Source organism: Loxodonta africana, chromosome 18 (assembly GCF_030014295.1).
Source record: "Loxodonta africana isolate mLoxAfr1 chromosome 18, mLoxAfr1.hap2, whole genome shotgun sequence".
Classification (NCBI taxonomy): Eukaryota; Metazoa; Chordata; class Mammalia; order Proboscidea; family Elephantidae; genus Loxodonta; species Loxodonta africana.
The window spans coordinates 28,526,413-28,551,175 of NC_087359.1; the positions used below are offsets into that span (position 1 = coordinate 28,526,413).

The 24,763-nt window shown below is 55.2% G+C and overlaps 1 protein-coding gene across 3 annotated transcripts; it reads right to left on the reverse strand.

The window, feature by feature from the left end:
• Positions 1–1,677: 1,677 nt before the first annotated feature.
• LOC100667696 (angiotensin-converting enzyme) lies at positions 1,678–22,643 on the reverse strand. 3 transcript variants are annotated; one of them, XM_064270951.1, is made up of 25 exons: positions 22,395–22,643; positions 21,561–21,728; positions 20,995–21,088; positions 20,191–20,334; positions 19,497–19,688; positions 18,778–18,875; positions 18,188–18,360; positions 17,598–17,821; positions 17,173–17,317; positions 16,773–16,871; positions 16,355–16,477; positions 15,818–16,029; positions 14,989–15,125; positions 13,795–13,953; positions 13,442–13,529; positions 10,790–10,933; positions 10,446–10,637; positions 8,508–8,605; positions 8,140–8,312; positions 6,029–6,252; positions 5,586–5,730; positions 5,029–5,127; positions 2,575–2,697; positions 2,072–2,259; positions 1,678–1,907 (listed from the first exon to the last, which is right to left on the reverse strand). In XM_064270951.1, the coding sequence occupies exons 1-25, from the start codon at positions 22,641–22,643 to the stop codon at positions 1,678–1,680; spliced, it is 3,921 nt and encodes a 1,306-aa protein (XP_064127021.1). The 3 variants fall into 3 exon arrangements, with proteins under 3 accessions (XP_064127021.1, XP_064127022.1, XP_064127023.1); XM_064270952.1 differs by lacking the exons at positions 15,818–16,029; positions 16,355–16,477; positions 16,773–16,871; ... (7 more) ...; positions 21,561–21,728; positions 22,395–22,643 and adding exons at positions 15,269–15,275; positions 15,390–15,581; XM_064270953.1 differs by lacking the exons at positions 2,575–2,697; positions 15,818–16,029; positions 16,355–16,477; ... (8 more) ...; positions 21,561–21,728; positions 22,395–22,643 and adding exons at positions 15,269–15,275; positions 15,390–15,581.
• Positions 22,644–24,763: the final 2,120 nt, after the last annotated feature.

Sequence of the window (24,763 nt, forward strand, 5' to 3'; positions counted from 1 at the left end):
ATAGACACAGACACACAAACTGAAAGACACACAGACACACATATACACACACAGGCACACAAATGCATACACATACACATAAACAGACACACACACATATAGGGACACATAAGACATACACACAGACACACACAGACATACACACATATAGACATGTAAACCCATAGACACAGACACACAAACTGAAAGACACACAAGGACACACAAAAACACAGACACACATGAGGTGGCCAGAGGACTCAAGGATATTGGGGGGATGGGCCTAGCACCCAAACCACAACCCAGTGCCATGGAGTTGCAAGGCACCAGCAAAGCCAGGAGGAGGCTCAGAGCTGATGGGGCAGCCCCTGACAGAGGCGCCAGGATGGCCAAGGGAGAAAACTGACCAGCTTCCATTTGACCAGGTTCTAGGTTTGGTGTTTAAATATTTGAAAAGTAGATTAGTTCTGTTAATTAATTAATTAGTTCTGTTAATTATGGTGTATTTGCAGTGGGATTCCATTTAAAATATGTGCAGAGAAAAAAAAAAAAAGGCTAGAAAGATACACACCAAAGTGTCAACAGTGCTTGTCTCTTGGTGTTGAAATGAAGGGCTTTTATTTTGTTTTGCTTTCTCTGTAGCTTCTGAATTTTCTAAAATGGCATGTAGATAAAAGTTATAAAAATGCCCCTCAAAGTGACTCCCTCAAACCCGTATCCGCCTTCAAAGGGGAAGGCTCCTTCCCCATGAGGCATGTGTGCTGGGAGGTGGGCAGGGGCAGCCCTGGCAGGTAACCCCTGCACAGCATGGCCACCACCAGGGTTCAGCAGCAGGAGGGGGAGGCTTCTCCAGCTGGGGCACAGGAGGAACCCTGGCAGTAGGATCGCTGCCAAGGGCCTGGCCCTGGGGCTCCGGGGGCAGTGTTAGAGTGTCTCTGTTGGGAAGAAGGCTGTCCACTCATGCAAGGGAACTTGGAGCTGCTGCTGGCCTTGCGGGGAGGGGTAGACAGGAGCCTGTGGTGACCCCTGGGCCAGTTCTACACCCATAACAAATCAGGCAGGTCCAGGGCACTCTCCTCCAGGCAACCAGGGAACAGTTAGGGCCTTCCCTCTGGGGGACCTGGCCATCTATGGGGACAGCTGGGGCAGAGAGCCAAAGTGGGGCCAAGCCTGGGGCAGGAGAGGGGCTCTGAGGTATGGGGACATGTCTGTTCCCACTTTGCTTCCCAGAGTCTCCTGGGTCGGTGCTCAGGTGGGCAGGACACTGGACTGCTGCCTGGGCTGGAGGGAAGCCAGGCTTGGGGGCTGCTCGGTGCTGGGAATAGAGCTCTGGGGGTTCTCCAGGTTCTTCTCTGCAGGGGGATGATGGAAGAAACCCAGGAAAGCGACCCACCCACCGACTGCCAGGAGGTGGGAGAGCAGCCCCGTCCCTGGCTCCCCCCCGCCACCCGCCCAACCAGTGAGACACAGACTCAGACAGGGAGGGCAGAACATTTAATTGTATTCACAGAGAGACTCGGTGAGGGCTCTGCGTTAGGTGGCTAGTGCCTAGAGACTGGGGGTGAGGACAGAGGTGGCTCAAGGTCAGGAGGACAGGCCCAGGACAGAGGCAGACATGGAGGGCTCAGGGCTGGGAGGAGGGTGGGCTGGTGAGTCCTGGCGCCCCTCACCCCCATCTCAGCTGGCCCCGTTGTCCTCTCAGGAGTGTCTCAGCTCCACCTCGGAGCCGAACTGGGGCCCTCGGTGTGGATGGCGGAGGCTCTGGTGGCGGATGCTGAAGAGCCGCTGGGTCAGCCCCAATGTGGCCACCAGTAGGGCGACGCCCAGGAAGAGTAGCACCCACTGGCCCACTCGGGCCTGGTGTGCTTCCAGTTCCAGGCCCAGAAAGTTGACTCGGCCGCTGCCCGTGAAGGAGGCTTCTGAATGAGCTGGGCGGGAAGCAAGGAGAGTAGGGTGGTGGGCAGGGCGGTAGGCAGGGCTGGGGGCCGCTAGCTTGGCTTCCCTGCCCTTGCTCTGAGGCCAGGCTGCAACCTGTCTGAGCTGGGGAGGGGTCCAGGCCTGGGGCTGGAGGTAGGGTGGGTGGTGGTGGTACCAGAGTTTGGCGTCCAGTTGTACTGGGGCCAGCCCAGCTTCTCCCCATGCCGCCCGTTCTCAGTGAGGAGCCAGTCCAGCAGTGGCTTGAAGTAGTTCATCATGGCCGTAGCCGACATGTTGGGCTGCCCGGTGATCAGTCTCATGGCTTCCGGCCATGGCTTACTGAAGCCCAGCTTCATGGCATCCCTGGCGAAACACCGCAGGGAGGGAAACCGAGTCAGGAGGACAGATAAGAAGCCTCCACTGCCCCTCATGCCCCAGTCCAATGCCCACCCTCCACGCCCCTCCTCCAGCCTACACTTTCGTTTGAGATTTGGAGGGCCTGGGTGGGTTTCGGGGTGGGAATGGGGGAGGATGACCTGGCCTAGGGAAGCCCTAGTCCCCCCACTGGAGATGGCACATCAAGGCTGGGAAGTGGCAGATGCTCCCAGAATAGCTCCTAGTGGGCTCCTCAGGGCTGCAGGGTGTGGGTCAGAGGTGGAAGGTATTCAGAAGACTCACGCCAGGCGCTTCCCTGCCTCCTTGGACTGGTAGATGTCACACTTGTACAGGGGGCCCTGATGGCCAGCCGCCTGGCACAGTGCCTCATGGAACTGGAACTGGATCACAAAGCTGACAAAGTACCTGTGGCGGAGGGAAGGCCACTGAGCCCCAGCTCTTCTCCCTGTGACAGTCCCCCGGGGCACGACAGAGCCAGCCGCCCCAACTCCCGCTACAGTCAGGATGTCAGGGCAAGCCCATGTGGACCCTCCCCACCACCACCCGTGAAGCTGCCTCCTCATCTCGGGAAGGCCTGCTCTGAAGGGCTCCACGGATTAGTCACGTGTGGGTTGTGGTCAGGACAGGGCTCTTCAAAGATTTGGCAGGCTGCTTTGGAGGCAGTGAGGCCTCCGATGCAAACAGGGGCTTAATGTTGCGGAAAGGGCCTCAGGTATCTGGAAGCCAGCCCAGAAGACCCTCTTTTGCCCAAGGCAGCAGGGATTCCCTAGTAGTAATCTGCTGGTCCAGGCTGGAGCAACCCCTCAAAGCCTGGAGAGGTTTTAAAGAATGTCCCAAACCACTGACAGGGAACACAGCAGAGAATCCCTGATGGAGCAGGAGAAAAGCGGGATGCAGAACTCAAATTCTAGTAGAAAGATCAGACTTAATAGTCTGAGGCTAGAGGGACCCCAGAGGACATGGTCCCAGATACTCTGTTAGCCCAAAACTAAAACTATTCCCAAAGCCAACTCTTTAAACAAAGATTAGACTGGACTATAAGACATAAAGTGATACTGGTGAGGAGTGTGCTTCATAGCTCAAGTAGACACATGAGACTATGTAGGCAGCTCCTGTCTGGAGGCAAGATGAGAAGGCGGGGGGACAGGAGCTGGTTGAATGGACATGGGCAATACAGGTTGGAGAGGAGTGTGCTGTCACATTATACGGAGAGAAACCAGGGTCACATAACAATGTGTGTATAAGTTTTTGTATGAGAAACTGACTTGAACTGTAAACTTTCACTTAAAGCACGATTAAAAGAAAGAAAAGAAAAAGAATGTCCCAAACCAGAGGCTAAGGCCTCCCTCTTTGAAAGCTGGGCACAAGCCACATGCCACTGGCATCGCCTGAAAGTGCTTTGCTAAGGCTGCTGGGCAGAATTTGGAATGTGTTTTTCGGTAGGTGCCAAGTCTCCTTTGCCCGCCCCTGCCTGGAGAACTGTCAAATGCTTGAATGCTAACCATCACGTAGGCAGGGCTTCTATGTGAAAGCGAGGACCAACTTGGAACCCCGGAAACCATTCTCAAAGGAGTGGGTAGGGCCCTTTCTCACGGGTCATCCCTGGCACACTGTCCAGGTCAGGCCTGTTCAGAGGTGCCCAGTGAGGAGTCTACTTGGACCCTGCCCACTGCTGCCATCTGGAGCTTCTGAGCAGGCCTCTCCCACCCTGACCTCCAGGGGACAGAATTCACCCATAATTTATTAGGGTTTGACTGTGTGCTGACATTGTGCCAGATAATGGGAGGGAAGGGTAGGCATGATGGTCATGAGCTCTCCCTGGTCTTCCAAGAAAGGGCTAGAGGCCGCCATAGCTCACCTGGGGCCACCCTCGATGCCCTCTGCACCTTACCTCATGGGAAGCCTGGCCTACTCCCTCAGACCCATGCCTCCCAGGTGGGCTCCAGATCCTGAAATCACCCTCAGACGAGTGCTTAGAAGGAAGAAAAGGGGCTGGCCTGGGCACATTCACACTAAGGCTGTGAGACTCATAGACCCAGTGTGTTTACACATTCCTCTGAAAAGAGTAATAAAGGCTGAAATAGCTGCCATTTCCCTGGCACACTCTGTGTTAGGCATTATGCTAACACAGACAATCCTGTGCCATGGGCATTGTTAGCCCCTTTCTCGGGTGAGGAAACTGATTCTCACAGAGACTGAGGAATTTGCTCAAGAAAACCAAGTAGTATAGGTAAGATTTGAACCCAGTTCCATCTGACCCCAAACCTGTGACTGGAGCTGTACCCCTGACAACACTGGGTCTCTAATCCAAAGTTTTAGTGTATAGAAGGCTCTTTCAAGTACAATCAAAATAATATTATAGGCAATATGTTCAATATCCAGGAAAGTACTCACAATCTTACTTAAAAAACAAACAAAACAGTGCTCGGGTCATGATGCAGCCGTGTGCGGTGGTTAATGGCAACTACCCAGCCATGGCCTTGTAGCCATTAGCAAGTTTTTATAGGTTGAGTTTCTGTTTTCAACTGTTTGGATGGATGTTTAAGGCTCTCATTATATGGAAAGAATGTTTAAAGAAACAGCTGTCTGCCTTGGTAGCCAGTGAGTGGGCCCATGCTCCCCCAGGGCCTCCTGACCAGGTGAGCAGTCCCTGATGGGGCAGATACAGGGTTTAAATGATAAGCTTCAGGAACTGCCGCCTCCCCCCATGGTATGCCCTCCTCCCTTCTCCATTACCTGATGTAAGGCACACTCGAAGGAATGTGGAACTTGGCCCCTGGGTCAAAGTCGCCTTGAGACCTGGACACAGGGGGGCAGAGGCCCTGGTACTTCAGCCTATTGAGGGAGAAGATCCATTGGAGGGAGTGGTCGGAGAGAACCAAGCTGGGAGGAGTTGGCATTTTTTACTTGAAGGATGGCCCCTGCACCTGGGCTCCAGTGGACGTTCCAGACTCCTATGTGCTGTGTCTCTGTGTACAACCAACCCCTTATGTACCCCAACAATTACACATGCTTGCACGCACACACACACGCTGATCCATATGCATGCACACAAATACATGCACAGACGTCACATACGCACAATTCAGCAGATACAATTACCACACAGACATAGGTACCTACATACTCACACACACTCTCACACACACACACACACACAAACACACACACACACACACACACACACACAAATATAGGCTCACACTGGCCCGTCCAGATACTCACAGGCACACAGACATCCAAGAAGAATCACCTCCAAGAGCCTCCCCTCAACCCCAGGAGCATTCTCGAACCTGAGGCTCCACCACTCCTGGTTGTAGTTTTCCTTGTTGATGCTTCCGTCAAATACCCTCCAGCGCCACTGGTCGACCAGGTAGCTGAAGGGGATAAAGGTGACCTTGTCCAGTGCCATCTTCATTAGAAAGTTGATGTCGTGCTCTGCCAAGGGAAGGGAGCCCAGCCATCAGATCGACTCCTGCCTCCTGGTAGCTCTGCTTGTGTATGATGGGTGGAGGGGGAGGCTCTACCTCTTTAGGTCCTGCCACTCCACTTGCCTCTTGGGTGGTCTGTGTATTCCATCCTCCCAGGCTCACCCTGCTGGTGGTCCCCTTACTCTCCACTACCCTGTCCCAAATCTCTTCCCCTGGGCCACTCAATTCCCCCTTTCCCACCTCCCAATCTTGATCACCCTTTCCTGGTCCTTGAGTCCACCTGGAACCTCTCATTCCTCTCTTACCGTAGCCACCACCCTCGCTACTCAGCAGGTTGATGCTGTATAGGTGCTGGGGCGTAGATACTGAAAGGGCCAGCACATCCCCAATGGCCTCGTGAAAGCCAGGGTTGGCACCCTCCCGTAAGGCCAAAGGCAAGTCCTTGTATTGCATGAAATACTGTATGTGGCCCATCTCATGGTGGGCTACCACCAGGTCTTCCATGTCCACAGTGGTGCACTGCTTAATCCTGAAAACACAAGATGCGGGGGAGGGGGGGTGCACATGTTGGAAGAGGGACAGTGAGGAGCCCAGCTGACCTTACTGAATACAGAGCAGACCCCATCACTGCTTAGTGCAGGGAACCCAGCACTATGGGAAGGAAAATGAAAAGGAGATGGGGAGTGAGCCTAATACAGAGGGAGTCTAGGGCTGGAAGCCCCTAAAGAGATCATTCAGGCCATTCCTCTGCCTCCAGCTTTCCTGAATAACTCCAGGCCACACGGCCATGTCGCTTTGTAACTGCAAAGCACTTGCTCTAGGGGCATTGGACAACTCAGTTGTGTTCAGTGCAGTACTTTATAGAATGTGTCCTGTGATTTCCCAAGTACACAGGTTTTCTCTCTCTAAAGACATAGGCTTCCTGAAGAAACAATAGTGTCTGAGCTCTTCTGCATCTCATCCAGCCCAATACCAGCAAGTCTGTTCACTCTGAGTTCTTATGGCCAGGACTGAAACGACATTTGCAGAGCTTCCAAGCCAGAAGGTTCCACCTCCCTCTTGTTGGTCTTTCCTCGTCCTCTTTTTTGAGCCAGTTTCAATGGCAAGAAATTCTTCTTAGATCTACCCAGTTTGGGTCCACCCCACTTTTTTGTCATTCTCATCAGGGAAAGGAGTAAGAGCTTCCCAGAAAGCTGGTCATAATGAAGTTGGGGTCTGTCAACCTTCTCCTCTGGCTCCCTATTCAAGGGAGGATCCCTAAAGAGCTCTCACCCTCCTTGAACCTGTCTACCCCCAGCCCTATAGCTACAGTCCTCATGCTTTTGGGAACTGATCTCTGTATCTACTTCTCTCCTAAGAGACACTTCATCAGCTATGGTAGACCGTCTTTGATGCTTCTCCCAAGAGGTGGGGTCTTTTTCCCTTCCCTTGAATTTGGGTTTGTCTTATGACTTGCTTTAAATTAATCAATAAAATGCTTAAACTTTAAGCAGCCTAGCTGCTTCTACTTTTGCTCTGTGAGATGCCAGATGCCATGTAAGAAATAAGATTGCCTGAGACTGTCATATTGTGAGGAAGCCCAATCTAGCCACATGGATAGGTTGCCTGGAGAGAGAAATGTCTGTCCAACCCCCAGCTGTGCCATCCACCCCAGCCCAGGCATCTGACATGGGAGTGAAGAAGCCAACTTGAACATTCTGGGCCCTGCACAAGAAGAAAAGATGAGGAACCCACCCAATAGCCAGAGCCAAGGCTCCAAACAGATGGCCCCAGTTGAGCCATCCTAGCCATCTCTAGCCATTAGAGCCACCCCAGCTGAGGTCTCAGTCACTGGGGAGCAAGGTCAAGCCATTTCCACTGTATACTGCCTGAATTTCTGACGCATAAAATCATGAACGTGATAAAACAATTGTTTTACACCACTGTTTTGGAGTGGTTTGTTATATAGCAAGAGATAACTGAAACACTATCCTTGGGTGAAGTAACCTTCGGAACCTCTATTGGTCGTGAGGATGGATCTGTGCTAAGTGTCCACTGTCCTCATGCACCTCCCTGTGTCAAGGCACATGCACACAGGGGGTGGGCCAGCTGTAAGCAGGAGTTGCCCTGGAATGGGAGGTGACTGGACAGCTCACATAGTGCTTAAACCCAGGATTGGGGACTTGAGCCCTGACCAACGGTCCAAGGTGGTCAGCTCTTGAGGAGACCCTCATTTGGTAGAAGGGATTTTCCTGCCAGAAGCCAATGGCTGAGCTGGGGCCAGGCCCAACTCTCTTGACCCTCACTCCCAAGCTCTGGCCCCTGCATCCCTTCTCTCTGCTCATCCTGGCTGAGGGAGCTGCAATGGAGCCTTGACTTGGCTCACCTCCTTACCCATTGGGCTCAGCATAAGGTCCCCAGCTCCAGCCGGACATACCTGAAGTCCTTGCCATTGTAGAAGTCCCAGGCAGAAGCATGGCATACCACCTCCCGCCCATCTGTTGGCTTCTCCAGCATCGACTTGTTCCAGAACAATGGGGGAACTGGCAGCAGCCCCAAGGAGGTGAAGAAGTTGTCAGCTTCCTCAAACATCCTTTTAGGTGTCCAGCCCTACAAGCAGACGGTGTGTTGCCAATACTGGGGGCCATGAGGATAGAGTGTGTGCCTTAGGGAGGGAAACTACTGGGAGGGGGAACTCTTGAATCCCAGAGCCCCCTCCCTCCCTGGCAGGGGCCTCCCTCCCCTAGTGCCCTGGGGCTGCCCATGGAGGAATAAGAGTGGGAGGAGAGGACCCTGGGTGCAGACCTGCTTTATCATAGCCTCAGTGGCATCCATCTTGGGGGCTGAAGGGAAGGGCACTACCAAGTCATAGATGTTGGACCAGGTCTGAGCCCACATATTCCCTAGAGGTGGGTGGAGGAGAGACGGTGAGAGAGGAGAGATAGATGTTACCTCTTAGGCTCATCACCACCATTCCGGAAGAAGAAACCACCCTGCTAATCCTAATAGTGCCTCCTGAGCAAGTACTGTTTGCAAACTGTGCTAGGCATTAGATATATATCATTTTTAATCTGAATATCAAAGCTGCAAGGTTGATGACTGTATTGGCTTACAGATGAGAACCTTGTGGGTCTTCAGGGAATCAAGGTAGTTTCACTGTACTGGGAGCAGTGAAGGTCAATGTGACGAACACCTGCTTACAAGGAAGCTCTGGTCCCTGGAACATCTATGCACATGCAATAGCAACTTATTATGTAGATTAACTGGTAATATTCACTGCAACCAGGTACTGTTATGATTCCCATTGCTGCAGTAGAGGAAATTGAAGCTTGTAGAGTCAAGAAACTGGCCCTTGGGCCCAAGGCCTCTAATCAACAGGGTTGGGATTTAAAGGCAGGCAAGTATTTGCCTCCAGAGCCCGCCCTCTTGACCAACTACTCTGCTGTGTCCCCTCCGCATGGCTGAGGTTGGTTAATGCAGATCACCTGTCAGTGACTCTGGCAAGAACCACCTGTCTCCTTCAGAAAAGGCTGATGCCCCTGAGTTTAGCGTAAGAGAGCCCAGTTCTCCAGGATTGGAGAAAAGGAAGACAATAAAAAAAAAAAATAAGTAAAAAGATTCAGGAGTATATTTGGAGTAGAGATTCTTTCATAGCCAAGGGGGATTAAGCTTGAATTTATATCAAGTTGGAGTTTAAAGCTTAAAACAGTGAGAGGGAGACAGAGAATGAGCACAAGCACATGAGTGAGCCAGTGAGTGGCCACTCCTCTTTGGCTGATAGCCAGGGGGCTGAGTCCTAGCCCAAGCTCTGCCCCAGCTCCCTGAGCCACCCTGAGCATGTTGCTCCCCTTCTTGGGGTCTTTGTTCCTTAGTCATTGAGCTAATGTCCACCCTGATGTTCTTTGGTCCCACCAAAGAAGGATCAAGGAAGGTTAGCCTTTGGCTACAAAAACTCTCCAGGCTATGCAGAAAACTAGACTCAAAGCTGGACCATCTTGCCATAGGTTCTGGCTCTCCCTTACAATTTGTAAATGGTCTGTGGCCCCTGGCTTGCCTCTCCACTCACAGCACTCTGGGTGTTGTAACTCCCTGGAAAGCATTTCCCATGGACCAACAGGAACAGAAAACTGGTAGCCTCTACTTTGGTCCAGTCCTTACCACTCCTTATTACTATCTTTCACTGCCTATTTCACGCATTCAATCACCTGCCTCAGGCGTTTGTATTTACAATCCCTGAAAAATGAGGATGCAAAAGTTGAGGTGTATCTACCTTCTCGAGATTCTTCCTTGTTCTACTAGCTCCCTTAGCCCGAATGCTGGGTCTGTGCCCCCCCTCCCCAGGCCCCCATTTTCCATCTCTCAAAACCTCTCATCTTTCAGGAATCTGCTCAAATACCACCTCTGGGTGAAGCCTTTCCAGCTTCCCCCACAGCACCCTCCTCACCCTCCTGTAGCACATTGCCTCAAGTTATGGTGGCAGACGAGGTCTCCCCTGACAAGGCTGTGAACACTTTTGTAATCCTCCCCCCATCCATGGTGACCTGCACAGTGTGGAGCTGTAGCAAATGTGGTATCAAATGCGAGCAAGGGCTCTTCTCCTCCCAGCCGTGGCAACGTTCTCTCTTCGCTCAGTCTTTTACTCTCTCAATCAGAACTGCCATCTGCAGCCCTTTACCAGCCTGTTCTCTGTCCCCTGGCCAGCTCTGTCCTGACCTTCACCCAGGGCCCAGGACTTGCTCTCACCCAGCAGATGGGCAGGAATAGGGCCCTCCAGGTTGATGCGCTCGGGCCCATAGTGACGATGTAGGGCGCGGCGCACGTAGGCGTGTAGGTTCAGGTATAGTGGCTGAAGCTCCTGGAAGAGCAACTCCAGGTCGTGTTCTAGCAATGGCGTCTCGTACATAGCTCTCCACGAGTCTCCTGTGTCTTTGTAGCCTGCAGAGGGGATAGAGCCTGTCTCTTGGAACACCTACCTGCCTCCTCAAGAGCCTACTTTCCCCCAGCATTAGGGACTCAGAGGAACTCTCTGAGGGACCCCAGAGGGACCGGGATCCAGACAACAGGTGTTGTTGGCAAGTGAGACTCACCATTGAGCTTTGCAGCCTTGTTGCTCAGTTCCACATATTTGGGAAAAAAAGGAAGGATTGCTCTGCCCACCTTGTCTCGCCAGGCCTCCCATGCCCATAACAACTCTTCATAGTTCCGGGATGTGGCCAACAGCTTCGTCAGGTCTGGAGGGGGAAGGGTGTTGCAAAGCTTGAATCCCCAGCCCTGGCTCACCTCCTGCCTCCTCACAAGGTGAACCCAGCTATAGACTTTCAGAGCTAGAATAAAACTGATGTGATCACGTGGACGTGTCTGTACAGGCAGCAAGTCTAGCGAAAAGGGAGAAAGGGTGGGAGCGACATCTGCTGGGAGTTTACACCATGTCAGGCCTGAGCTGGGTGCTGCACATATGTGCTCTCAGGCAGCTGTAGGACTTCAACAACCTGTGAGACACACACTGTCCCTCTCTCATGAGAGCAGTTTGGTAATGTGGCTGGGTCCTCTAGCAAGGAAGGGGCAGAACTGGGGTGCAGACCAAAGGCTCAAGACTCCAGAGTCGCTGCTGCCCCACTTGTTTGTTCCTGCGTACCACCCCTCTGTCTCTAGGGGGAAATGGCCTGGAGGCCAAAAGACCTTCTTCTGGTCCTATCACTAACCACCAGTAGGTCACTGGGCCACTCTTTTCCTGTCTGTAAGACGAGGATGGGGCTGGTGGCACAATGATTAAGAACTTGGTTGCTAACCAAAAGGTCGGGAGTTTGAAGCCACCAGCTGCTCCTTAGAAACCCTATGGGACAGTTCTACTCTGTCCTGTAGGGTTGTTATGAGTCAGAATCAACTCCACAGCAACGGGTTTGGTTGGTTTTGGAAGATGGGAATGATATTGGCCCCCACAAGGTCCCTAGGTGGCACAAATAGTTTACGCTCAACTGCAAACCTAAAGGTTGGCAGTTCGAACCCACCCAGCGGTCCCAAAGAAAAGGCCTGGCAATCTGCTTCTGTAAAGATTACAGCCAAGAAAATCGTATGGAGAAGTTCTACTCTGTAACACATGCGGTTGCCATGAATCGAAATTGACTCAATGGCAACCACCACCACCACCACCAACATTGGCCCTCACAGGGGTGTGCAGATCAAATTGGAGTGTAGGGTCCCTGAGCAGGGATATGCCTCGTTTATCTCTGTGTCATCCCCCTCCCCAGCTCCAGAGCATCCAAAAATTGATATTGAGCTGGACTGAATAAAAGAACAATTGTGGAGACTGTGAAAGTATAAAGAACCAAGCATCCTCAGGGAGGTAGAAGTTCTGGGTTTTCATCCTGCCGAAGCTGCTCACTAAGTGTGTGGCCTCCTGGACTATAACATGGAGCTAAAACCTGCTTCCCAGAGCTGGGGTGAGGATCAAGTGAGATCGGGATGTCAATTATGGAGGTTCTCGCAGACATAAGGGATGGCTTCCCTTTGCCCTGGCCCTGCCTGAGACAGAAGAATGCGGAAGGCATTCGGTGCTATCCAGGCTCTCGCTATTTGACTCGTACTCTCGTCCTATTTCGGAACATGCTACATGATATCTATTCATTTTTCACCGAGAAAGTGAAATCAGATTAATTTTGCCTGGGGAGAATTTATTTTGAGGATTTCATATCCGTCCCCTGGTGATGTGAGTCTCTGGTTTTTGTGGGTCCTTCTTTTTTTTTTTTTTCTTATTTTTATTTTTACTACGTGGTAGTGTGGCAGGATGGACCAGTTCTGAATTAAGGGGCTGGCCAGTGAGGGGATGGACATCAAACTGTCTTTAATGCTCTTCTCCATAAGTGCACGTGCACACACGCACACACGCACATACACACACACACCTCTCCCCACACTTGTGTGCTTGCCCACATATACAACCTACACACTCAACTCCTGTTCTGGGAAAACAGTTTCTCTTTCCTGTTTATTTTCCATTTCCCTTCCTATTCGTCATTGTTCTAACGTGGGAGCTGGATGGAGAGCCAGAAAGAGACCACTTCTGAGTGGAGATTCCGCCAGGAGAAATGTTTACACCTCTAGCTCCCGACCTTGGAAGTGTCTGTGTGCAGGGACTTGGATGTCGAGGGCTAGCTCTTTCAAAGGGGTGAAGGTCAAAAGAGCTTGCTGGTGTGGAGGGAGGCAGAGGTGGCAGCCAAGAGCCAGTGTGCTGGCACCCAGCAGGAAGTGGCGTGGAGGGAGTGGAGTGGGAAGAGCATAGGCTGCAGAGTCGGGAGGCTAGGTTCTGTGTGTCTAGTGGCTGGCTTACCTGTCCTGTCTGGGTGGGGGTGGGGGTCAGAGAGAGCCAGGGCAGGCGGAAGACAAGAATAGGAAGGCAGGTGGATGGGAAGGTGCCCAGGGTTAAGTCTCCACTGGGGTTCCCTAACTGGGAGTGTAAGCCCCTGAAATCTACCACTCTGAGGGGCAGAGTGTGGAGACACCTGCCTCCAGCAGAAGAACGGGAGTGGAATATCCTGCAGGAGACCAGAGGAAGAGGGGCTGACCCAAGGGAGGTGCCACACATTGGAGCTCAGTGCTGCAGAGAAGCTGTTGGCACTGGTGGAGAAGAGGGCTGGCTTGGGTGAGCTAATCCCACGAGTTAGGAGGAACCCACCTACCAGCACCTCCAGCACTAGGTACCCCAGCCTCCAGATTCTCTCTCATCCCCCAGGTGTGCTCACCAGGCTCTAGTTGTAGACAAGTGCCATTTAGATGGCACACGGAGGCCATACTGTAAGTGGTTTCCATGTCCAGCAGGATCTGGTTGTACTGGAGAGAAGAGAGGCAGTGAGCTGCAGCTCTTGGCTCCTGCCCCCTCTGCTGCCTGCCCTGCCGCTGTCCCCCCATCTAGAAGAGCTAGCGGCAGGGTAGAGTAACTCTGTAGGTGTATGTCGGCTTGGCATCTGCAGCATTTCAATAAATCAAGGAAGAGGAAGCAGCATGAAGGCCAGGCCCTGTGCTGGACTCACTCCCTGAAGCTAGGCCCTGACACTGACCTTGGATCCTCCACCCCTGCTACCCCCAAATTAGACACCTGCTCCAGCTCCTCAGTAGGCAGCACCGCCCGATCCAGGTCCTGAACTTTCTTCATGATCCGCTTGGTGGTTTCGTTCTGGAAGTTGGTCACATCAAACTGCTTGGCCTGGGTGCCATACCTCAGGGTGTGGTTTGCCAACTGCATATTCTTTTGCAGCTGAGGGCACAGGAGGATGGTGTCATGAGGCCCAGGATCTGTGGAGAGGCCTCTGAGCAGGAGGCGCTGTTATGGGCAGTGGGGGTGGGTGCTGATGGGACTGGGAGTGGGCGTGAGGGGGATAGTTTGCAGATGGCTGCCTTTGCCTAAAAGACTGTCTTCAGCCTGGACTGTGTGATAACGTCCCAAGGCAATAAATGCCCTTGACAGATGCAAACAGTCAAGGGAGACCTATCCTGGCAGGCTGGAGAAAGGGAGGCCCACTGTGTGTCTTAAAGACTGCTAGGAATGAGTCAGCTTGGTATTAGTTCTGTGATCTCAGAGTCTGGGCTCGGGGTCCTATCCGTAAAATGGGAATAACAGCATCAGTTTCGCAAGGCTGTTGACGAATAAACAAGGCAACACATGTCAGCACCAAGGAACAGTATCCAGCACACAGTAGGTCTTCAAAAAATGTTAGTTCTCTGTGTCTGGGCTGCAGCTCATCTTGCTATCACTTGTGTTCAACCAAACAGGTAGGGAAGGAGCGCAGAGGGGCAACGTGGCCCTCACTATGGTGGCAAGCAGTTTTTCAATCTTTAGAAAACGACTTTAGCATCACTTATTTATGTACAAATTATTTTGTTACTAACAAGAGCTTAGTATCGAGAGAAAAATCATTCAGGCGTTGAGCATATGCCCACCCAACTGTAAACCTGAGTACTGCTTTAAATAGTCCCTTTGGAATTTTCGCAAATTCTGGCAGCCATTCCCCAATCCCCCACCAACTCTCTGAAGTGATATGAGGGGAAGGACAGGAGGAGCCCCCAGCCCAGGTTCTCTTCTGTTTTGGAAGTATGGTCCCTGGGGATCGGGGGGTGGTGGGGCGCAGCCAAGGCACCTGGGAGTGGGAGTGTGTGTGTGTGGCGTGTGGTGTGTGAGCTTGTGTGTGTGCGTCTGTGTGCATGTGGTCTGTATGCGTGTGTGTGTGTGTATATGTCTGTGTGTGAGTGCATGCATGTGTGTGCATGTGTGTGGTGTGGAGGTGATTCCCACCAGAATCTTGCTGGCCTCTTGGGTGATGTTGGTATTGTAGTTCCAATTGGCCTCAGCATATTCATTCCACACGACTTGGGCTGTCTTGTCATATTCCTCCACAAACTTCTGGGCCTCAGCCTCATCTGTGACCAAGTCTGTGGGACAGAGTGGAGAAAAATAGACAAGCCTCCCCTTCTCTTCCTTGCTCTCCACCTCTTCCCTGGACCCGTCCTGCCACCCTAGCCTCTCCCGCTCGCCCTTCCCCAGCCCTGCCCCTCTCCCAGACTGCTGGTCCCACTTGGGCTCTGGGTTGTTGGGCTGGTTGTGGCCTGGCCAGTTGTGGCCTGGCTGGTTGTGGCCTGGCTTGTTGTGGCCTGGCTGGTTGTGGTCTGGCTGGTTGTGGCCTGGCTGGTTGTGGCCTGGCTGGTTGTGGTCTGGCTGGTTGTGGTCTGGCTGGTTGTGGTCTGGCTGGTTGTGGTCTGGCTGATTATCCCACGGGTGATTGCTGTCTGGCTGGTTGTCACCTGGCCGGGGACTGGCAGAGGGTGCCGGCAGCACAGCAGCAGGAGGAGGAGGCTGGGCAGTCCTGGAGGAGCCCAACCTTGGCCCATGGTCGCAGAAGAGCAGAGCCCTGCAGCTACCAGCCCCTGGCCAATAAGAATGGAGCCTGCAGTGTGACCTCATAGAGCCATGTGCAGCCAGTGGGCCCCCGGGGGCCCTCAGATCCTTGAAGAGACATGCCCAAGCCCACTCCAGGGCCCTGCTGGCACACAGCTCAGCTGGGAGGAGCTGGCCGAGGCCCTGGAGACTTGCCTTAGTGCCCACCCCACCTCACCCCAGGCTTTACCAATGCCCTCTGGGTAATTGTCGGGCAGTGGCGGGCGCCACTGATATTCTGGCCAGCCCAGGACTTCGCCGTTGCGCTGGTTCTGTTCCTGCAGCCACTGGCTGACCGGCTGGAAGTAGTTGAGCAGTGGTTGGGCATCCAGGGCATCTGAGCCGATCATGTCCTTCAGCAGCTCCTGCCAGGGCCTTGAGGAGCCCGCCTGAAGCAGCTCTCTGGGGCAGAGTGGGCGCCGCAGGCACAGGGAGCTCAGGCTGAAGCCTGATACTGGCCCATCCTTCCACCCCCATTGGACTGCAAGAAGGGTGTCAGGGAACGTTTGTCTATTCCCATGCCAGCCAGAAGTCTCTCTCAAGAAATACTTGGTGATAGAAAGGAAGAAGGAAAGAAAGAGGCTGGGAGGGAGGGAGGGAACCCTGCATCAGCCCAGCACTGTGATATCCCAACCCAGCACAGGCAGTTGCTTTCCAAACCCACCGTCTGCCCACCTCCCCTGCTTCTCTCCTTCCCTGCCCACCTGCCCCCCTTCCCAGCACACACCGGAGTTTGTTCCCTGCCTGGGTGGACTGGTAGATGTCACACTGGTACAGGGGGCCCTGGTGGGCTGCCTCCTTGCACAGGGCTTGATGGAACTGGAATTGCAGGACAAAACTCACAAAGTACCTGCAGGCATAGAGTGGGCATTAGGGGCGTACAGGGCCAGGAGCTGGGGTCCCTACCCAGCTACCATTCAGCTTCCCACAGGGCAGAGGCGGGACCAGGATCTGTCTTGAGGAAGAAGGGAGAACCAAGCCTGGCTCTGGACAGAGGAGAGAGGGCTACCTTGAATCCAGGCCCTTGCAGGGGGCAGGGAAGGCAGTATTAGAAAAAGCATGGGGACAAGCCATGAAATGGGGCTGTCAGGACCACAGGAGAAGGGGGACGGAAATTGTGGCAGAGTTGGGGGTGCCAATAGTACCTGATGTATGGTGTCATGTTTGGGACATGAAACTTAGCTCCAGCATCAAAGTGGGTTTCATTTCGGACAACTGGAGGGCAGATCCCCTGATACTTGGTTCTAGAAGAGGGTGGTTAAACTATTTTACAACGGAGAGGTCACACATAGGCTGGCAGATTTAGCTTTTCCAGAAAAGGCTACGAGATGGTTATTCCCATGGGCCATCCCTTTCCCACGCTGGTGAATTGGGGAAGACTTCCTGGAGAAGGGGATTTTAAGCAGGAAAGAAGAACATGGTGAGTAAAAGGAGGGAGACCACGTCATTAGAGAGAGTTGGCTAGGGCTGCCTGGGGTAGGAGGCTCCTGGTTGCCCAGGTGGGTGGGGAGAGCCAAGAGGGCCTTCCTGTTCCTCTTTGCTCACCGGAGATACCACCAGTCAAAGTTGTAGAGGGAAGGGGGGGTGCGCCCACTAAAGACCCCCCATCGCCACTGGTCCACCAAGTAGCCAAAGGGCAGGAAGGCAATTTTTTCCAGCGCCATCTTTAGCAGGTAATTGATGTCACTTTCTGTTGGGAAATGAGAAGAGAGAGGTCAGAGGAAGCGGTCCCGCTAGGTGAGGTTGGGCCACGGGGGAGCTTGCGGTAGGGTGGGCCACAGAGGAACCTGGGCAGACACTTGGGAGAGGGCAATTGGAGTGTTGAGTTGGGGCTCAGGGTGAGCTGGGAAGCTCTGGGTGGATCCCCACCCTGCCTGAGCTGGGACAGATGTGAGTGGGGGCGTGTGGGTCCTACTGTGGGGTAGACGGGTTTGGGTGGGGCTGGGCTGGGCCCTCTCGCCCCCCCATACCTGTGTCATTGGTGACTTGGTCCAGAAGGCCGATTTTGTGCAGATGTGCAGGAGTGGAGACCGAGAGTGCCAGCACATCCCCGATGGCCTCATGGAAGCCGGGGTTGGCGCCTTCGCGCAGGGACACGGGCTGGTCCTTGTACTGCAGGTAGTACTGCACGTGGCCCATCTCGTGGTGCACCGTTGATAGCTGGTCCATCGTGACCCGTGTGCACTGCTTGATCCTGGGTGGGGAGGGTCAAGGGTGAGGGAAAAAGGGCTGGGCAGGGGCCAAAGCCCTGGGGGGAGCCTGGCACCTGAGGGTTAGGACCAAGGGGCACTGCCCTGGGGCTCAGAGGAGCTGCTGGAAGGATGAAGGTTCTTTTCCCTGCCCCACCCACCATCACACAGGCCTCCTCTGTGTTCCAAGGCACAGAGGTGACTATCCGCCAAGGCTGCTGAGAAGGTGGCCTAAAGGGTCTCTATGCCCACGGCCCTGGAAAAGCCCCGGCACCTAGCCAGGGGCTTGGAGGGGATTGGGCTGGAAGCCTGCTTCTCTGTTCCCAGGCTGCCCTGCCCTTCCCTAGACCCTCCCTCTCCCATGTCTGGACCTGAAGTCCTTCCTGTTGTAGAAGTCCCAGGCAGAGGCGTGGCACACCACCTCCCGCCCATCGCTCGGCTTCTCCAGCATGGAGTGTGCCCAGAACTCAGGTGGCATGGGCAGGAGGCCCAGGGAGGTGAAGAACTCCTCTGCCACCCGAAACATGTGCGTAGTGTTCCAGCCCTAGTGGGGGGTGGTGGGCACAAGTCAGGGGCCAGCTGCCGGGAGCCCACTCTGGCTGCCCAGGGGAGATCTGGGGTCCCCCACCAGGTCAGCTCCCTGCCTGTGAAGGACATCTCTGCTCCGTGTCCTCCCTCCCCAGAGACAGGGCCTTGAACTGACCACAGCCGAGATGGAAGCAGATGTGGGTCATACCCCACCCCTGGGAGGCACTGAGGGAGGGCTGGAGCCTTACTGAGGAGACAGACCCCAGTTCTCCTTGCCCAGGCCACTGGGACATACAGCCCAAGGTGCTTCTTTGTACAAAAGGAGGGCCCAAGGCCCCTACTCAACCCCGCTGTCATCATGTGGCCCCATCCTGACCCTCTTCCTGTCCTGACTCCCTCTTGTTCCCACCCCAGGCCTGACTCAAGAAATTACCTTCTGCACCATAGTACTGGTAACATCCAGGTTGGGCTTGTCTGGGAAAGGCACCACCATGTCGTAGATGTTTTCCCAGCTCTGGGCCCACATGTTTCCTAAATGGACAAGGAAAGCCAGTCAGGTTGGCCCCTGCCGGGCCAGCGCCTGCTGCCCCATGACTTTCACCAAGCAACACCCAGGGCCCCATCACCACGTCTCTGGGGCAGTCTAGGGCAGCCAGCCCCACTTGACTGGCTTAGGGGCAGGAGCCTCACATGAGTCCAACCCCACATCCCTTGAGTGCTCCGAGCTCCTCGGGGCTAGTGGATCCACAAGAGAGCCCGGGTGATGCTGCTAGGGTCATTTCTGGCAATGTGCAGTCCCTGCCTCCCAGCCCTGAGGGCTACGGGCTCCATTCTGTGGTCATCAGCTAGGGCTATTAGTCCTTCTCCATTGGACCTGGAGTCAGAAGCTTCGTTTAAATCTTGGTGCTGACATTTACTAGCTCTCTGATCTCTGCCAAGTTACCTTCACACCCTAAGCCTCAGGGTCCCTGTCTGTAAAGTTGGAAGAATAATTGCAATCAAAGGGATAGCCTGCTTCATGGTGGTATTGGGAGCGCTCCACAGGCTCAGGCACCGGGAAGTGACTAACACAGTGTGAGAGATGATGATGGCGATCCACCGTCCCTACCCTGGGCATCCTCCTGGGCCCAGGCTTCGCCGGGACATGCTTACCCAGCAGATGTGCAGGGATGGGTCCCCTGAGGTTGATGAACTTGTCCCCGTATCGGCGGTGCAGTGCACGGCGGACGTAGGCATGGAGGTTCAGGTAGAGAGGCTCTAACTGATGGTAGAGGTACTCCAGATCCTCCACAAAGGTGGGTGATTCATACCAGGAGCGCCAGTAGTCCCCTGTGTCGGAGAAGCCTAGCAGTGGGGAGCAAGAGGGCAGTTAAGGCCTCAGGTTCTGGCACCTCCACCTCCCCACCACTCCTTTGCCGTTCTCCAGGCTCCAGGCCTGTGTGTCTGCCAGCTAGCTGGGGTGGGTGGCTTGGGCGTCTTCCAGTCTCCAATTTTCTGTAACTAGGGATTGCTTCAGGCTCCAGCTAAATAGATCCGGAGAGCAGTAGAGGTAAAGATGAGTGCTGGGCCTGGGGAGCAGCACCAGGAGTGCCAGGCAGAAGAGCACGATGTGAAGGCAGGGCAGCACCACGTGGCAAACAGAATGGGTTAAAGTCCAGTTCCACCATTCACTGTGCAGCCTTGGGCAACTCCTTAACCTCTCTGGCCAGTATATACAACTCAGTCTAACAGCTCCTCTGGGCAGTGTGGCTCAGCAGAGACAGCCGGTGGGAGAGCACCTTGCCAGCTGGGAAGGACTACACCCACACAAGAGGTGCTGCTCCCAGACCAGGAGAGGCACGCTTACCATCCTGCTTGTAGGCCTCGTTGCTGAGGGCGGTAAAGTCCTGGTACAGGGGTTTCAGCGGGATGCCCACAGCATCATGCCAGCCCTCCCAGGCAAAGAGTAGCATGGTGTAGCTCCTCGAGGAGGCCAGGATGTTGGTGAGCTCTGAGACACAGGCAGGCAGGGCTGGTTAGGAGACTTCCACGTGGAAGTCCTCAACGCCTTCTCAGCCCTCACAGGGGCACCACACTTCCTTTCCGTTTCCACCTCATCCTCAACATCACGATACCCTCTAAGCCAAGGGCAACCTATAAGCTGGGCAGGATAGGCTGGGAGCTATACAAAGCAAGTACCCGGGCAGGGTCCCTGTCCCAGGGAGATGATGATCTAAGGTGGTTGACACAGGAAGAGAACACCCAGAGGGCCAAAACCCAGACCCTCTGTGGCTCATTGCATGGAGTGGCTGACCTCAATGCTGCCTGGTAAATGGGGTTGAGGGGGAGCAGGAGAGTATAAGGGAAGCCATGAGGAGTCCAAGGCCTGTGGAAGGTTCCTGGGGAGAAAGGGGAAACCAGGCAGCCAGGAGGAAGACTAGTGAAGGGAGAGGCCAAGGCACATGGGGGCGGGTTCCTGAAGTCAATTCACCAGGGGAAGCAGGGGTGTGGGGCATCTGCACAGCCTAGTCCCCACTGGAGGCCAATGACTTTGGGGTTTACCAACTTTCGCCACAGGCCTCCCAACAAACATGCTATCTTCCTGGGTGCATCAGGGTGATAGGGAAGGGCTGGGAAATCCCAGCAGAGAGACAGAGGGACAGGGCCGTACCTGGGTCCAGTGACCAGCAGGTGGCAGTCTTGTTGGGGAAGCAGACCTTGGATGTGGAGTAAATTCTGCTCATGTTGCTTAGCAGAGAGTTGTACTGGGGAGTCAGAGTTGAAAAAACGTTAGTGATGAACGGCCCAGCAGAGATCTCTCACCACCGCCTCCTCTTTTTGCTAAAAGGAAAAGCAGGCCTAGAGAAGAGGGGGTGGCTTGGACACCACCCTGGTTGCTACCCTGCAGTGAGGGCAAATTCCTCTCATTCGTTGGCCTTGGTGCCTGTCTCAGTCCTTCAAGACCTTTCCAAGGGAGCCCACAAACCAAAGCGGCCTCTGGAGAAATTTTGGAGCCCACCGTTTCATCTTTTACTTGAATTTTCCATTCCTCTCCACAGTACTTGCTTTAATGTAAAGTAACCCCCCACTCCATCTCCAAGGAATATCATGCTTCAGGAAGCCTTTCTACATTTAGCATCCCCTTTTATTCCCTGCCAGGCTGCCCCCCAGTGGGGGATGCAGGTGAGGCAGTCTCCCCCCAGTTCTGCTGCCACCCCTCAGGCCCAGTGTGTCCACCTGCTGCCGCTTCGCCAGGGCCAGGTTGGCAGGGCCCAGGATGCGGATGGAGCGGATGACCCTGCGTAGCTGTGGGTTGGTGAAGTTTTGCCAGATGTTGTCATACAGCTCCTTGGCCTTGTAGCCCCAGGCCTCATCGAAGTCCTGGCTTATCAGGGCTGTCTCCTCCTGTGGGCACCAGGAGGGGACAAGAGGGCACAGGGAGGTCATGTGGAGGCCATGTAGGGGAGGCCACCCGGCTGGGGGAGGGGAGGAAGGCCTCTGCCTTGTGGGAGCACCTGTCCAGGAGATGGGAGATTCTGGGGTTTGGGGAGCAGCATCCCTCCTCCTGGGCCCTCCAGGTCAGGACCTGCAGGATCTGCCTCAGGGGAGCAAAGGAGAGAAATTGGGGCCAGGAGACAGGCAGAGCAAGGAGACAGTGATGAGTAGCAGCTGGAACAGTGCTCCGAAAGGAGAGGGGAGCTGTCAGAAAGGATGAGGGCCCCGGGGCACGCAGCGCCCTCAGGTACAGCTGCCGCTGACCCAGCCCCATGTCATCCCTGAGATCTGTCATCTGCGGGGGGACTTGGTCTCGGAGGAGCCGGCCTCCATTCAATTCATGTATTGGGCACGCACTCTGTGCCCAGCACCGTGCAGACACCCACCGGTCTGATCTGGTAGGAGTGGGCGTGGGTGTAGGCGGGGACGGCCCGTGTGTCCCAGTCCCGGGTAGCCCCCTACACTCAGGGGTCGGGGGAGCGTCCCCGGCGGTGACTCCCCGCCCCCCGCGCCCCACTGCCGGCCTGTGATTGGCCGTCCCGGTCCCGCCCCCGCACCCCGGGCCCCGGCGCCCACCTGGCGCTGCGCGTTCTCCTCGGTGATGTTGGTGTCGTACGCCCAGTTGGCGACTGTGTTTAGGAACCGCACCTGCTCGGCGCTCGAGTTGAAGCTCTGAGCGAATAGCTGCGCCCCGGCCTCGTCCGTAGAAAAGTTTCCCGGCTGCAGCGCGGGGTCGAGCGCCAGAGTGGCCGGCGGCGGCCGCAGCAGCAGCAGCAGCAGCGGCAGGAGCGGCGGCGGCCCTGGGCTACCCGGAACGGCCCCCATGGTGCGGGCGCGGGTGCGCTGTGCGGAGAGGTGCGCGTCCGGCGGTGCCCCCTCTCCGCCGCGCCGCCTGCGGGTTATAAAACCCCTTCGCCGACACACCTCCTCCCCGCCGCTGCGCTTCCTCCCGGCTCCAAAGTCCCCGGGCCGCGCGGCCTAACGGAGCGGGGCGGGGACCGGGGCTTCCTGGCCCGCCCCGGGCAGGGGCGCCGTCCCGGGGAGGGGCCGCGTGGCCCGGGGAGATGCGCCCGGGGCGGCGCGCTGGAGCTTAGGTCAGGCTCTCACAGAGGACTCCAAGCCAAGGGACCTTGTCCCTGCCATCACTGAGCCCACCGCGCTCTGGCTTTCCATCTTCCCGGTCTTCCCTCCCCAGGCCTCTCTGGGCTACAGAGTGACCAGGGGGGCTGGGGGTGTCAGCCGGCGCTGCGAGTGCGGCAGGAAGAGGGTTAATAATCCGTTCCAGGTCCAGTTCCCACACCTGGCTGTCCTGATGGGTGCGGTCTGCGCGGGCTGGGGGAGTTTAGGCTTCAGGGCCCGCGCCTTGGAGAGGGGCTGCCAGAAGCCCAAAGCAGCCTTGTCACCTGGGGACTTGCGGGGGTGGGTGTGGGGGTGGGGGGCTGCCAGAAAAGGGAGGGGGCTGCTCTGGGGGAAGGGCAACAGGAGGCACAGGAGAGCTGGCACATCCGCCCTCCTCCCACGTGGGGATGCGAGCTGTCAGTCGCTGGAAGAAGTAATCACACATTATCCCAACAGAGCCATAGAACCTCAGACTTGCAGAATTTCAGAGCTCCGAGAAGCCCTAGAGGTTACAACAAGCCCTTTGTTTTAGAGATGAAGAAATTAAGATTCAGTCAGGTTGAACGGTTTGCTCCAAGTCACTTCAGGTCTCCACACACCCTCCTCCCCATCCAGTTCTTCCCTGTCTCACTCCACATGTCCCGCAGTGACAAGGGAGGGAGGGACAGTGGCATCCTCTGGAAGCACAAGGTGGTTGTGGAGGCTGAGAGGCTTCCCCACTATTGAGCCTGTCCCCCAAAGGTGAGAGAACCCTTTACCCTAGCAGATGACTTCCAACATGGGTGTGGAAGGGGGGACGATGGGAGACATGAAGGCTGGGCAGAGAGAGCAGGGACAGGGACAGAGCCAGTGACAGCTGACCCTGGGGAGGCCCCAGCCCACTAGCTGCTTGGGACCTTAGGGATCACTTCGGTCCCTGGGTATCTGTGTGTGAGATGGCATCTGGGGGTCCCAGGGACATGTGTGGCACCACACTGAAAGGAGTGTGTGCAGGAGGCTGTGTGACCCCACGTACCCCTGTGAGATCCTGCTGAGCTGTCAGATGACATGCCTGGGGAGACATGTATGAAGGAGGGTGGCGGTAGAGGTGAGGAGGAAAGTGAGGAGAAGAAGAAGGTGGCAGCCACCCCCGGCATTGTCAGTGTTGTCATTAACCACTGGAGGGGGAGAGGAGGGACTTGGGGAGGGGCTGGCTTTTGCCACCTCCATCCTGCCTGTGCTTTTCTCTCACATCTGTCCCCCATGGGCTTTGCTTAGAAAGCCAGTGGACACCAGGGAACACAGGTGCACTCAGGGCTAGCTAAGTGGATGCCGTGGGCCCGGGCTCCCTTCCTCAGTGCCACCTGGCTCTCAAGTCAGCCAGCCTAACAGCTTGGTTTTCCAGGCTTTGAGGGGGGAAAATGAGTCGCTGCCCTCTGGGAGGATGCAGTCTGTCCACTGGGGGGCCCCCTCCACTCCTTTCCCATTCCTAAGGAGGCTTGGCAGTGGGAGGGGATTTTTGAAAGTGGCTCTCAGGCTGTGGTCTGGCAGGCCTGGGAGGAGGGGGAAAGCAGGAGAGGGAGCCCTTCGGCATTGTCAGCAAAGAAACTGAGAGCAGGGGACAGGGAAGGCAGGATGAAGGCAGGATGAAGGCAGGATGAAGGCAGGATGAAGGCAGGTTTCAGCCCGAGGAACCACAGCTAGGAGGGGGCTGCAACAGGTATCTCATGCCATGGGCTCATTCTCAAGCCTAACAGTATGGAGACTGAGTTCAGCTTTGAATAGCCTCAGTTTCACTGAAACATCATGAAACAAAAAGGCTAGACGGGGTTAGAGAGATAATCTAA